The sequence below is a fragment of the Larimichthys crocea genome, chromosome XI (genome assembly GCF_000972845.2).
Source record: "Larimichthys crocea isolate SSNF chromosome XI, L_crocea_2.0, whole genome shotgun sequence".
Taxonomy (NCBI): domain Eukaryota; kingdom Metazoa; phylum Chordata; class Actinopteri; family Sciaenidae; genus Larimichthys; species Larimichthys crocea.
Window position 1 is genome coordinate 24,198,377 of NC_040021.1, and position 15,404 is coordinate 24,213,780.

Sequence of the window (15,404 nt, forward strand, 5' to 3'; positions counted from 1 at the left end):
AGTGCACTCTGTGTTTCATACCATACCATTAGTTTTGTGCACCTGCACTGGTGGGAGCAGTCTATTCTCCGGCTCTTATAGCTCTTAGCTCAGTATCATATCTTGGTCAAGGGTGTGGCATCTAATGTAGGTCATTAAGAGGTGTATACAACTTTGTCTATTTGCACAAATGTGTTTTATCACTTATACCTATTTACAATTTTAAGTGACCTTTAAATGAAACAGTAGAACTTGAAGAGATTATGAAGAGAAAACTATTTAAGTTTGGGGCTTTGTACTTTAGATGTCCTTAAAGAGTTGTTTAACAACAGCTAAAAATCTTGACCTCCAGTGGTTGAACTTCTTCAGAGAGGGCAATGAAAACTCTGTCTTCATACCTGATATTAAGATTCATTTATTCAGCCATATCTCTTCATCAGGAGCGGGCAATGTTCTAACAAGTCAACATTTCTAATAGTTTTTTAGAAATCATGTACATCATTGCTAGATTACCCAATGTTTAAAAGTCGGCATCTGTGACTATATGGGAGTGTGTTAGCAGCCATACCATGGGTAATCTATGAATGTACACAAGGTGTGATAGTGCATGAGTAGAAAATTCTTCAATATTTGAGGGGATGCTGAGAATTTCCTAAAGCATCTGAGCTGCTTCTCACCACAGTCAATATGTAGCACCTAGGTTAGACCCTAAGTGATGTGGTAAGGTACTTTAAGCTCACCATCCTCTCCATTTTTGCACCCATTTATATTAAGTTAATTGAACAGCAATTTCACCAAGTATGCATGCTATGGCATCTGCTGTTGATTGGTTAGTACACTGAGCAAATTGTGATGGATCCAGTGTGCTGAGTAGTGAGGAGCAGATCCTTGACCAGCCCCTCAAAGCATTTCATAACTACATATAACTCTGGACTATTTTTTCTTGGTCACTGGAATTATGATGCACTACTTGAAGCATACAGGCATAACTAAATGAGCCAAAGGCAGGTTCAATGTCATTTTGAGTTGGTCAGTGCAAAGTGGTCAATATCCATCCATCCATTGTTAGATTTACCCTGTAACAGTTTTTAGTTTGTCTCTGTGTTTCCTGTTTTATTTTGTAGTTCCACCCTGTCTGTCTTACTTCCTGTCTTGTTTCCTGCCTTTTTTGATTTTGCACCTGCCCCTGATTTGTTTCACCTGTCTCTGATTACAGTAGTAGCAACTCAAAAGTTCTCCCGTTTCCATGATGGGCCCTTGGCTGGCTCTTGGCTGATCCTTGACTAGTGATGTGTTGGTCGTGAACGATTCGTTCAATATGAACTAATTGATATGACTTGGGAGTAATGAGTTGTCTCAGTGAGTGATTCGTTCATTGTAATGCAATACCTTCCCTCGCCACATGGCAGCTGCATAAGCTAAATCAGGAGGACATGAAACAGAAATGATTATTTCCCGACTCACCCAACTGTGTGTCTGTCCTCAGGTTCATTTGTCACGTGACAGCCTGGCCGCTCAGGCTGTGTGACGAGCAGTAAGCACAGCAGTTCGTTCATACAGATCGTTCGTTTGTTCTTTTGTCACGTGACAGCTGTAGCTGAGCTACAGGGCTGTGGACTGAGAAACAAATAAGGAAATGAATGATGTGTCTTGTCATACACAATATACATTATTCATTCATGAAATCATAATTAATTAGTGGTCTTTGGTTCTTGTAGATATGTATAGTGTTATTAGGTATATAATGTAAAGTGTGTTTGTAAAGAAATACTTTAGAGAATTATATGTTATATGTATGTTAATTTTGTGTTATACTCTGCTATAAAACAATAACAAATGTAGTAATGTCACGTTTTGGACACAAAAAATGCACCATGTAAACATATTAGGGAACTTATTGTTACTTTTTGTCTTACTTAATTGTCTTACCAATTGTCAAAATGAGTTTTACATTCACTTGGCTTCTACCAGCTGTCACGTGACTGTCACGCTGTGTAAGAAGCAGTTCGTCCTCGTTTGTTTGTTCATTCGGAACCTTCATTTGTCATGTGATAGGCAGCTCAGGCTGAATGGTTCGTCCATTCATCCAGATTGTTCATTTGTCATGTGACTGGCAGCTCAGGCTGTGTGACGAGCAGTATGTTCGTTTTTTGGTCAGTCTCGTTATTTGTCACGTGACAGCTACCTAGTTACTGTCGTGCTGTTAAACAACAATGGCAGGAAGGATACCAGACTTTTCATATCAACTTGCTGAAGGAGTTCCAGGTGTGCCCGGAGCTGGTGCACCAGCAGCTTTTGGTCCGTGCTGTGCAGGAGCAGGACACTGTTGACAAGTTCTTCCCAGCCACCACCATGGCAGTGGAGGCCCCAGAGATGGACCTGTCACATCTGTCTCTCACTCAGCAGGCAGAGGTAAAACCTCTACTTGACCCCGAGCTCTTCAGAGAGACCCCAGGTTTCACTTCACTGGTGCAGCACAGGATTTGGCTGAAGGGAGATGCCCCGGTGTGGCAGAAGAGCTACAGGATTCCTGAGTGGTTAATTCCTCTGCTGCAGAAGGAAATCAAGTTGATGTTGGAGCTGGGGATAATAGGTTTCCTGCAGTGAGTGGTGCAGTCCCATTGTATTGGTTCCAAAGAAAGATGGTTCTCTCAGATATTGATTTCAGATACTTGAATGCAGTGTCCAACTTTGACCCATGCCCCATGCCTCGGATTGATGATCTGGTGGAGAGAGTTGGCAGAGCTCAGTACATCACCACACTGGATCTCAGCAAGGGCTACTGGCAGGTTGCCTTAGCACCAGATGCCAGGGAGATGACCGCTTTCAGAACACAATTTGGTATGTATCAATTCAAGGTCATGCCATTTGGTCTCCAGGGGGCGCCAGCCATGTTTCAAAGGCTAATGGACCATGTTCTGAGAGATTTGTCTGACTTTGCAGCTGCATATTTGGATGATGTAGTTATTTTCAGCCAATCATGGGAGGAGTATATGGTTTACCTGCAGAAAATAAAGACAGCCGGCCTTACCATTAACCCTCACAAGTGTGCTGTTGCCCAAACAGAAGTGGAGTACTTGGGTTACATCATTGGATTTGGACAGATAAATCCACAGCTTAGGAAAGTGGAGGCCGTCCAATCCTTTCCTGTTCCCACCACCAAAAAGAAACTGAGGGGATTCCTCGGTTTGGTGTGCTGGTATCGTAAGTTTGTGCCTCATTTTGCTGATAGAGCTGTGGTACTGAATGATCTAACCAAAGCCTCTGCTCCAAGCAGGGTTCATTGGACTGATGAGTGTGACAGAGCTTTCAGGGACCTCAAAGAAGCCATCTGCGCTTACCCAGTCCTCCACAGTCCTGACTTTGAGAAGCCTTTCATCCTGCAGATGGACGCTTCTGGAGTGGGCCTAGGAGCAGTGTTGCTGTAGTTTACTTTTTACAACAGACAAGTCATCCACCTGGGTCAGCGGTGGATTTGTCAGCCTTACAAATCTGACAAAGTCAGCCCACCGACATCAAGATTCTGCGGCACACCTGCAAGCGATGGTCAGTTTAAAAAAAACTTTTGGGGACACAAGAGTTGATCTACAGCTAGATGGGCAACGCCGTAATCATACTACGGCCCACAACAACAAGGTCAGGCAGAACACAGAGATCCTGAAACGTCTCATCAATGTTGTCACATTTCTTGAAAAGCAAGAGCTGGCATTTCGAGGACATGATAAAAGCAAAGATTCCGAAAACAAGGGGAACTAATTGGAGTTGCTGGAGTTTTTGGAGGAGTATGACAGCCCCCTGCGCTGTCATCTGGATTCGGCCACTGGTTTCATCGGCCAGCAAAATTCAGAATGACCTGATTCAATCAGTGGCAGAAGTAATGACCAAAGCAATGAAGGAGGAGGTGAGGAACACGCCTTTTGTCTCCGTCATGGTAGATGAGACAACTGACGCAAGTAACACCGCTCAGATGTCGTACGTCCTGTGTTACACCACTGACGGTGGTGTGAAGGGGCGCTTTTTCCAGTTTGATGATGTCACTGGTAATAAGCGCGCAGAAGCCATAGCTGGTCAAGTTTGGGAGTTTTTGGAGGACTGTGCCTGCACCAATAAGGTAATTGCCCAGTGTTACGATGGAGCTGCAGTCATGGCCTCTGGACTGAATGGGGTCCAAGCTAAAAAATATGAAATATAGAAAAAAAACTCACGCATTGCTCTTACTCACTAATGTAGTGAGATTAAGCATACCTGCTGAGATGTGCCTATGAGAACCACAGCGCAGCAAGAGTTATTAATGTAACTTGGCCCGAATTCACATGATGGGCTGGGTATTCGGTATTCAGTGCATGCTTATGCCAGGTAAGCCCGTACAAACACCTCATTAGCATTCTCATTGGTCAACCTTTTGTTTGCACACAATGGGCTTTTTGGTCTCCCAGTGTAATGGGTGTGAGGTTGGACCCAAGAACAGCACAGACTTAGTATGTTTACATGCAGCAAAAAAATTCAAAATTCAAAAAATGACTGTATCAGACATAGTTTGGACTTTTAAAATGCTTGTAAACACCTTAGTGCGACCTATTTCGGACCATAATGGACATCTCAAAATCGGATAAGAACACCTAGATAATTCGTTCATAGTCGGCATTTTAACACCATGTATATTCAGCAATCGGATCTAAATCGGATTTTGCATTCTGTGCATGCTCAACAATTTCCGCTGGGGCTTTCACCCAGAAGTGAAAGGAGACCTTGTATTAAATAGTGGTGTTGTTGCCAGAAAAGGTCAATCGACAGGAGGAAAATAATGCACAAAATGTACGCTACTGTAGCATCGTCCATCTCCTTGTACGCCATCTTTGTTTGAATGCCATCAGATAGTTTGTTGTTGCTGATAAGTAGAGGTCAACCGGAAGTGGCTCTTTGTTGAGAGGGCTACAGCGCCACATAGCGTAACGGAGTCAGCCATGCTCCGGCTCCGGTTTATCCAATGCTCTGAACAGCATGTATACTCAGACTAGTGATCCGGTCTTATGCATGTCTTTATCTGATACGATCAGAAATTCAATTTTTTTTGATGCATGTAAACATACTGACTGAGACCAGTGTTGAAACAGTTAAAGAGTTTATTGGCCAAACAGGCTCGCAAAAATCCACAGCAGGTACACAGGAAATAGTCCACAACAGAGCCAGCCAAAACAGTCAACAACTCTCCAGCAGAAACCTCCAGAGAGGGAATCCAAGCAAACAGGAGACAGACAAGGGGCGAGCCGGCAGAGAAGTCAGGGACGGAAGACTGGTCAGGTTACCTGGACAGGGATGACAAGGACGGGTCAGGGACAGGGAGGGCCGAAACCGGGGAAGCAACCCAAAGATAAATGCGTGAGAGCTTAGCATACTGCTGAAGACAATCTGGCAGAGACAGATTGGAAGAAGTGGGTTTAAATCAGGTGAGGGAACACAGGTGAAGGTGGTTGCACTGATCAGGTAGGAGTGGCCAACAAGCAAATCAAACAAGTTATTGGAACAAGTTGTCCTTTAGCGACAGAAGCCAGTGCGCTGTAACTCAGGGTCAGCCTTTCGGGGACTTCTCTAAGTCTTTCGTTTATTCGGTTTTGACCTTCTGCCACTGGTCCCCAGACAGGTTCGGGAAGCGTTGGGTAACCTGTTGGTGGACACATTCTTTTAAATTGTCAGACAGTGGACTTTGCCATTTGAGCCACTTTAGTTCACAGTCTTACCCTAACGCTTGTAGACATCAAATGGAGTGAGCGCCATGAACACCAGCATATGTGTCTGGCCGAGGTTGTCCTCCATGGTGGCACAGTCCCCTCCATGTTTGGCAGGCAGGGCTCTGACTGTCACATCCGGTGTGACTCCCACAGCCCGGGGTCTGAACTGCTGCAGCCATGGGTTCTGGAGCCGGAAGGGTGGGGTCCCCTGGTGTGTCTCCAAATGTCAGCCGACATCTGGCACTGTATAGTATTCAGTAGTCAAACCAGCTGCATTTCCGGCTCTGTGATTTGTGTGCAACTGGGAGACTAAAAAGCTCATTAACTGCAAACAAAAGTTTGTGCAATGAGAAAGCTAAAGAGGTGTTTGTACGGGCTTACCTGGTTGCCATAGCGCCGCACTGGTGGCAGTTTGTTGCAGCAGCTCCTGGAAGATTTTTGTGTTTTTTGTTGTTTATCTTCTGTTTTGTCGCATTTTTTATTCTACTTCTACGACAGTTCGGGTCGACAGAGACCATGGACTGAGCGGTAAGAAGAAGGGAGGAGGGATCACAGTGCTTGTGAACAACAGGTGGTGTAATCCCGGACATATTACCGTGAAGGAATGTTTCTGTAGTCCGGACATTGAACTGTTAGCCGTGAGCATAGGTCCATATTATCTGCCAAGGGAGTTTACATGTGCCATCATCATCACTGTTTACATTCCGCCATCAGCTAATGCCAACGCCGCATGTGACATCATTACCTCAATCACAGCCAGACTGCAAACGTACCATCCAAATGCACCGTCATGGCACCCATTGTTCAGAAGCAGCCTGTGATCACCAGGACAGTTAGGAGGTGGTCCCTGCAAGGTTGTTTTGAGGCCACAGATTAGGATGTACTGTGTGAGCCCCATGGTGAGGACATCAATGCCATGACTGACTGCATCACAAAGTACATCAACTTTTGTGTTGACAGCATTGTACCCACCAGGAGGGTATCACCAGCGACCTGAAGGAGCTGCTGAACAGAAAGAAGAGAGCCTTCAGGGACAGGGACCGGGAGCTATTGAGGAGCATCCAGAGGGAGCTGAAACACAAGCTGAGGGAAGGCAAGGAGGCATATCAGAAGAAGCTGGAGCGAAAGCTCCAAGAAAACAACGTAAGGGATGTGTGGTCTGGAATGAGGACCATCACTGGATTCAAGGTGAGAGGGAGTCACCTGACGGAAGCCTGGACAGAGCAATGAACTGAATGCGTTTTTCAACAGATCTACAGGAGCCTCAGTTCACCCCTCCTTTAGCCACAAAGACCCCACACCCTTTTCTCCCACACACCTCTGTGACCCAGACTGACAACCCCACACATCTCCCGACCCCACAATGGACCTAAACATTTTCACATCATCAACATCTTCCCACACATCCATGATCTTTGAGACTGTTTCCAGCAGTCAGGTGAAAAGACAGCTGGAGAAACTACGCTGGAACAAAGGTGCAGGCCCGGATGGTGTCAGCCCCAGAGTCGGACCAGCTATGCAGGGTTCTACCCGCACCTATTCAACCTTTCCCTTGTTCCGGTACCCAAAAAGTCACATCCAGCTGTGCTCAATGACTACATACCAGTTCCTTTGATGTCTCATGTCATGAAAGTCCTCGAGAGACTGGTTTTGGCCTATCTGAGACCTCAGGTGAGACCCGCTGCAGTTTGCCTACCGCCCCTCGGTTAGTGTTGAGGACACGATCATCTACCTGCTTCGACGGGCCCTCTCTCACCTGGATAGAGCTGGCAACACTGTGAGGCTCATGTTCTTTGATTTCTCCAGTGCCTTCAACGCGATCCAGCCTACACTGCTGAGGGAGAAGCTCCAGGTGATGCAGGTGGATACCTTTAAAACTCCCGGGTAACTGACTACCTGATGGACAGACCATAGTTTGTGAAAAAAAGTTCTTGCTTCATGGAGTTTCATTTAGTGTATCTTCTACCTGGTCTCTCAGTGTGTCCGAGTCCCTCGTGTTTCATGATTCCGGTATTTGTATCTTTTCTGTTTTTGACCCTGCTCTTTTTGTGTTTTTTCCTGGATATCTAGCTGCTTTTGGTTATTCAAGTTTTTGTTTACCCACACCTGCCTGCATTTGGGTCCTTTCCTGAAACCTCCCCACTTCCTCCGGTTAAGCAGGCGATTTCTCCTGTCCCCCTTTTTGAAAATGGCAATCACCATCCGGTGTGTACTCAACAGAAACTATTCCTGTCATGCAACACTGAAGAGGCATGTCAACCAAGACAGCCCACTGTCCAAAACTTACAACATTTTAAGGTGAATCTTATTTAGTCCTGGTGCCTTACCAACAAAGAGCTTCTTGAGTACATTGAAATCTCATTGGCCACCCCTGCGGCCACCCCAGATCTGATAGTAGTAGTAGGTAGTTGGTCAAGTTCGTCAATACGAGAAACAAGAGCAATGCTGTCAATCAATGATGACAGCCGATCAACTGATTTAGAGCCAGATTTACATTCTGAAGTATCACAGTAATGGTCATACTGAGGCTGTGACAGCTGATCTCTGTTCAGCGTACGTTTGGCCAATGGCCAGACAGGTCAAGTGTCAGGTGACCGATGAGACACACAACGTTACTGCTGCAGCTGCTGAACAGGTCCGTGAAAGGAGCTTCAACTCCTGGATAAACCGGTGAAATCCGTCGGAGGTGTGGTAATGTAATGTTTATTTATATCGTAGTTCCCTCTTAATGTTTAGGAAAACTTTATCTAGTCCTAAGTAGCAGCTAAAAGAGTAATACGAACTACACTGCAGTGGCTGCCCTAGCTAGCTTAGAGAGAGAGATATTCAGACTTCTTCAATAAAAAGAGAAAAGAGTCAGAGTCAGCCACAGCTTCTACCAGCAGCATCAGTGAAACATGTCAGCTGCCCAGGTACAGCAGTAGTGATGAAGGGCAAGGGCAGTCAGCTCCCCCTGCACATGATGGTAAGTCATGCTTGGATAGTTTGAATTTTCCATGTAGGCTCACATTAAAGCTGAATGTGTTTCCAGTCATACAATTATAATCGTCTGAAACATCATTAGTTCAAACAGTTGTAAAAGACAGAAGAACAATAAAAAAAATGTGCATAATACACACACACACATTTGTATGTATGATTGTATGAGTGTAAAATCTATCTATCTATCTATCTATCTATCTATCTATCTATCTATCTATCTATCTATCTATCTATTTCTCAGATATCTGTGTATTCCAACAGCTGACCAGCCACACCCAGAGGAGGATCCCGCAGGGTCTGGCTAAGCATGTTCATGGAGAGTTTTGTTTTACATAACATTGCTTTATAGTATGTACTTGTTTGGAGTTATATTTATTTTATTGTATTTGTTTAATTTATTTGGTTTATGTTACAATGTTTATGGCACATTTTTCATAAGTCACTTTATGAAAAAGCATTGTTTTAATATTATATTGTTTTTAAGCATTGATTTAAATAAATACATTTATGCTGAATCAAAGCCAATGTTTCAGTGTATATCTTCATCAGGAACATGAATACTGTCTGGGCGGAAAACCACTTTTTGCACATTTTCAAAGATCACAAGGCATCCTATAGAATGCCACTATTCAGTCACCATCATGTTTACTTTACTAATTTAAATAATAAAAATAAAAATACATCTGGCAAAGAACAAATCAAAAAAGTTTTGGTTTGTTCTGTTGCTGTGTTTTAATATAGCCACAAGATGTCATTTCAATTAGTAAAGCAAACAGGTAACAATACAGGTCACACAGATGATGAGCTGATGGCTGATAGTTCTATTCTATAGGATGAGTTAAGAGCAGTTGAGATTTTTCTAATCTAATTTGTGAAGAGATGAGGACTTTAATCCACTACAAGGAAATGGCTCTTAGAAAATGTGTACCCTATCCTCAACACATTTTAGTAAATAACCAGATATACTTGAGGAATATAAATTTACCAGAATAGACACCTTTATTTAACACTTATGAGACAGGAAATTATGGGAGACAGAGGGTATGTGACATGCAGAAAAGGACTGGGATTTAAATTGTGGTCGGCTGCGTACATGGCATTAAACTCCACTATGCCATGGCCACCCCACACTAGCTTTGTGTCCCATCCTGGCCACCCCGGTAAAAAAAAATGTCCTGGATACGCCACTGGCACTCAGTCAGTGAATGTTTTTTATGTGTATGCAAAATCCAAGCTCTGAAAAACTCTGAAGAAAGATTTGTTAGCATGCTGTTGGGCATTGAAAGAATATCTTACAAATCTGATGGATCAATCATTCTCAGATCCTTTATTTTATGTGACATGAGAACTTCAGATTTGAGTGGGTATGTTGCTGAAAATGTACACGTAACACATGAAGTTCCATTTTTCGCATGTATTTTTTGCTTTTTAGAGCATGCACTGTTATGTTCAACCTCCAGGCTCTCTACTGTTTTGACATGTGGGTATTATATTATTGTTGCCTTGACACCAGTTTATATGTTAGACATTTGGTCAATATGCTTTCTAACTGCAGTTTCTCTACACAGAAGATGTCAGAATATGTAATGTACCAAAATAAAATCTTTGTGTGAATTTCATTGTAAAATAAGCAAGTTAATATCTAAGCAGCAACATTCTAAATGAGTAAACACAAGCATTACAGATAGCCTACATCAATCCCTAATATTTTAAGCTAGTTAATGTATCTTGTAAATGAAGAGTCTTACTGAGCTCAACAAGCATTACACTCAATAATAACTACTGATGGGCAAATATTATGTATTAATCTTACTAACTGATAAACAAGCATGTACCATTTAAAACCTCTAGCTGTGTTTTTTCTGGAGGATGACAAAAACATTGTTACACATTCTGAAGCACTTTCACATTATGCAATAGTAAACAATGAAATTTGACTTTCAAATCACACAAACACAAAAATTACACAAATACAAGTGAGCAAGCTATTTAAAAAAAGGTGAGTAAACACAATTTTGTATTTGTAGCATAAGCCCTTATGTGCATTTACCACACATCAAAAAACTACAGTAGATGTTAATGTTTATACAGATATATAGCATGCAGTCAGAAAGAGATGTTAGTCTTTAGTTCCAGACATCACCATTAGTCACATGTTAGTGACTCCTCTCTTCTTCTTTGACTCAAAGGAGCTTAGAATTAACAAAATCTCCCTGAAATATTTTCCCAGAAATCACCATTCTAAAAGCTGATCGAAACCAGCTGTAAAAGAAGGCATAGATGAATGGATTGAGCATTGAATTTGACCATCCAAACCACTTAAATGCTGCCATTAGAGCAACAGGTATTGTGTAATCACTCAAAGGGTTAAATGTCATACAAAGAAAGAAAGGAGTCCAACAGGTTAGAAAAAATCCCATTACAATAGCCAAAGTTTTGGTGGCCTTTCTCTCCATCTTCCTTTCAGACTTTTTGCTCTGACATGTTATGTTTTGGATGCTGCGTGCCTGTCTCTGTGCCACCGTCAGAATCTTTAAGTATATGGTTAACATAGTGATAGTTGGAATATAAAACGAAAAAACAAGTCCCAAACTTGCTAAGCTGCTATTTTGAAATAGGACACACCCTCTGTTAAATCCTTGGTTCACTCCCAGAATTGCCACAGTAACTGCAAAAAAAGCAGAAGCAGTCCAGCTCACCCGGATCATGATCACAACAACACAGACATTTATTTTAGCTCTGTACCTCAGAGGCTGACATACAGCATAATATCTGTCAACAGAAATAAAACACAAGTTCGAAATAGAAGAGGAGCCCAGAAAAATATCAAAGGTGCTTCGTACCTTACAGAGTAAATCTTGATAATACCAACAGGAGCTTACAGCCAGTATGGCACTAAAAGGCAAAACTAAAAGACCAACAAGCAGGTCAGCTACAGCGAGAGACAGAATGAGGTAGTTTGTAGGAGTGTGGAGCTGTTTGAAGTAAATGATGGAGATTATTACAAGAAGGTTTCCAAACATTATAAGAACTGATAAACAGCCAACAGAAACACATAATAAATATGTGGTGGTGGTGAAGGTGCTCATGCCAGATACATTTGTTGATTGATTGCAGAAATGTTTGTCCTCAAAAACATCATCAGACCCGCTGACAAAAAAGTTAGGTTCCATGCATAAAAGATCATTAATTGTAAGATAACATTTGCAACAACTTGCCTGATAAAGAATCGACAGTATTTTCTTGCCTGTAGAGAGAGGTCTTCATTAATAATTTGAGTGCACTCTGTGTTTCATACCATACCATTAGTTTTGTGCACCTGCACTGGAGGGAGCAGTCTATTCTCCAGCTCTTATAGCTCTTAGCTCAGTATCATATCGTGGTCAAGGGTGTGGCATCTAATGTAGGTCATTAAGAGGTGTAACCATACAACCTATTTACAATTTTAAGTGACCCCTTTTTAAATGAAACAGTACAACTTGAAGAGATTATGAAGAGAAAACTATTTAAGTTTGGGGCTTTGTACTTTAGATGTCCTTAAAGAGTTGTTTAACAACAGCTAAAAATCTTGACCTCCAGTGGTTCAACTTCTTCAGAGAGGGCAATGGAAACTCTGTCTTCATACCTGATATTAAGATCCATCTATTCAGCCATATCTCTTCCTCAGGAGCTGGCAATGTTCTAACAAGTCAACATTTCTAATAGTTTTTTAGAAATCATGTACGTCATTGCTAGATTACCCAATGTTTAAAAGTCGGCATCTGTGACTGTATGGGACTGTGTTAGCAGCCATGCCTTGAGTAATCTATGAATGTACACAAGGTGTGATAGTGCATGAGTAGAAAATTCTTCAATATTTGAGGGGATGCTGAGAATTTCCTCAAGCATCTGAGCTGCTTCTCACCACAGTCAATATGTAGCACCTAGGTTAGACCCTCAGTGAAGTGGTAAGGTACTTTAAGCTCACCATCCTCTCCATTTCCATTCAAATCAGCACTCAGATGCAGAGGTGTCAGTAAGCTTATTTATTTTGAAATAACGAAACCCTCTCGACAGAGTGATGCTACGGCAGGCTATGAAAAACAGACCTAAACTAAGAAAAATGAAAATCACTCCCAAGGAGAAAAAAACTCTAAACTGGTTATATGAAAAGTTATCAAAATCAAAATCACTCACAATGAGGAAAATCAAAAGGCTGCAAAACATTAACTGAAATCTCTCCAAGGGAGGCTGAAGAAAACAACAAAACTAAGCACTATAAAACAAAAGGGGAAGACAATCAGACCGGTGACACACAAGGAAGGGCAAGTGACCTGAAACGAGAGGGCAGGTAAATTTCAAAATAAAACAGGAAATGACGAGACAGAACAAAAACCCAGGCTGTGTCCGAAATCACTCACTCATTCCCTACTCCCTACTCCCTACATAGGGAAATAAATGTAGTGGACTATATAGTGACACTTTCCGAAATCCGCCGAAAAAAACATACACCGTTATTTTAGAAAACTCATGTAGCGCTATAGAAATGCCATCTACTGTCAGTCTGGCTGTTTGTGTTTTATCAATAATTCAATTATTTACTTTTTATTTACTTTTTTAATTTCAATTTATTTCCTTTCCGCGCCCAGAGAACTTCTGGCAATGCATGATGGGATATCTTGCTTCGGTTAGTGACCATCGGATGTTCACTACATTTCGCGGTGAATTGTGGGATACATGCAGTGCACTATATAGTGGACACTAAACATTCGGACACCACTACAAAATGGCGTGGTCACTATATAGTGCACTACATAGTGGTTAGGGAGTGATTTCGGACACAGCCCCAGTGTGACAGCCTCTACCAGCTGTCACGTGTCAGGCAGTTCAGGCTGTATAACGGCCCACTCACATCGGAGGCGTTACGGCCGCGTTAAGGCCAACTCACACCGGACACGGAACGGAAGCGAAACGGAAGCGGAACGGTACCGCCGCGGTCACCGTAGCAAATAGAATCCAGTCTAGTCAATGAGAGCACTCACACCGGGCGCGGATCAGACGCGGATCAGAAGCGTCCCAGAAGCAGCTCTCCGCGCCACGGCGCGAGCTTTCCGCAGGATTTCTATTTCTTCCGCGAGCCGCGGCTGAACCTCGTAAATTTCAACAGAGCACTGCGCACCAGACAGGAAACCGGGCCTTGAATCAACGTAATAAACTTCCGCCCCCTTTCAAAATAAAACACAATACACAGTTCTTGTAGCTTTTTACAACTTCACATCAACGTGACGTCATGACCGGTGGCACCAGGTGATCAAAGATCGATCAAAGGGTCTCAACGAGAGACTAATTGTTTACGTGGAACAACACACAATCATTTATGACACAACAGATGCTTTTTATAATCTCCTCCACGTCGGAGAAGCAAAGTCAGCTGTTTGTTGTTGTTGTTTTTTTATACACTGTTTATACGCGGGGTCTCGCGTAGGTCCAGGATTCTCGCGTGATCTCGCGTGAATACGGCCGGCTCGCTCCGCTGCCGTTCCGCGGCTGATCCGCGTCCGGTGTGAGTTGACGCCGGGCAAAGTACCGTTCCGCTTCCGTTCCGCGTTCGGTGTGAGTCCCGTGTTACGGCTGCGCCGCGGTCACCGGAGCAGATAGCTTCCAGTCTAGTCAATAAGAGCACTCACACAGGGCGCGTCTCAGAAGCGTCTCCCCGCGCCACGGCGCGAACATTCCGTAGCATTTATATTTTTGACGCGAGCCCCTTCTAAACCTCGTAAATTTCAACAGAGCACTGCACACCAGACAGGAAATCCGACACAGAATCAACGTAATAAACTTCCGCCCCCTTTCAAAATAAGACACAATACGCAGTTCATGTAGCTTTTTACAACTTCACATCAACGTTACGTCATGACCGGTGGCACCAGGTGATCAAAGATCGATCAAAGGGTCTCAACATGAACGATGAGAGACTAATTGTTGAAGTGGAACAACACACAATCATTTATGACACAACAGATGCTTTTTATAATCTCCTCCACGTCGGAGAAGCAAAGTCAGCTGTTTGTTGTTGTTGTTTTCTTTATACACAGTTTATCGCGGGGTCTCGCGTACGTCCATGATTCTCACGTGAATACGGCCGGCTCGCTCCGCTGCCGTAACGCGGCTGACACGCGCCCGGTGTGAGTTGACGCAGGGCAAAGGATGCAGCTGAAACGTGGCGCAGCCGTCACGCTGCTGTAACGCCTCCTGTGTGAGTCCCGTGTTAGAAGCAGTTCGTCCTCGTTTGTTTGTTCATTCGGATCGTTCATTTGTCATGTGACTGGCAGCTCAGGCTGTGTGACGAGCAGTATGTTCGTTTTTTGATCGGTCTCGTTTATTTGTCAGCAACCTAGTTACTGTCGTGCTGTTAAACAACAATGGCAGGAAGGATACAGGACACAAGTCACTTTATTGTGGTGTGTATTTGCTTTCCTAAGTTTTTATATGGTTTGAATTGCTTGTGGCCTTTTGTTTATTATGCTTTGTCAGCTGAAGCAAACCATGTTGCCTTCAGTGTTAAGTGTTTGAAAACCCCGGTCTTTTTTACAGCGCCCACAAGAGGGCAGTGCCACTGGCTGTAAAAATGAACGAAATGGCTCGAAAAAAAAGATTTGTTCAATTTACTGTCCAAGAGTAAGAGATCCGAGTCAGTAAGTCCTCGGGGGTAATATACAGCAGTGGGGAACCTTC

General features: G+C 43.2%; 1 protein-coding gene across 1 annotated transcript; it reads right to left on the reverse strand.

The window, feature by feature from the left end:
* Positions 1-10,873: 10,873 nt before the first annotated feature.
* On the reverse strand, positions 10,874-11,823 carry LOC113746896 (trace amine-associated receptor 1-like). The gene has a single exon (XM_027284333.1). It carries the CDS (start codon positions 11,777-11,779, stop codon positions 10,874-10,876), a length of 906 nt encoding a protein of 301 aa, XP_027140134.1. The 5' UTR covers positions 11,780-11,823.
* Positions 11,824-15,404: the final 3,581 nt, after the last annotated feature.

Coding starts and splice junctions, on each gene's coding strand:
- LOC113746896 (XM_027284333.1), bottom strand. CDS start 11,779: ATGAGCACCTTCACCACCACCACATATTTATTATGTGTTTCTGTTGGC.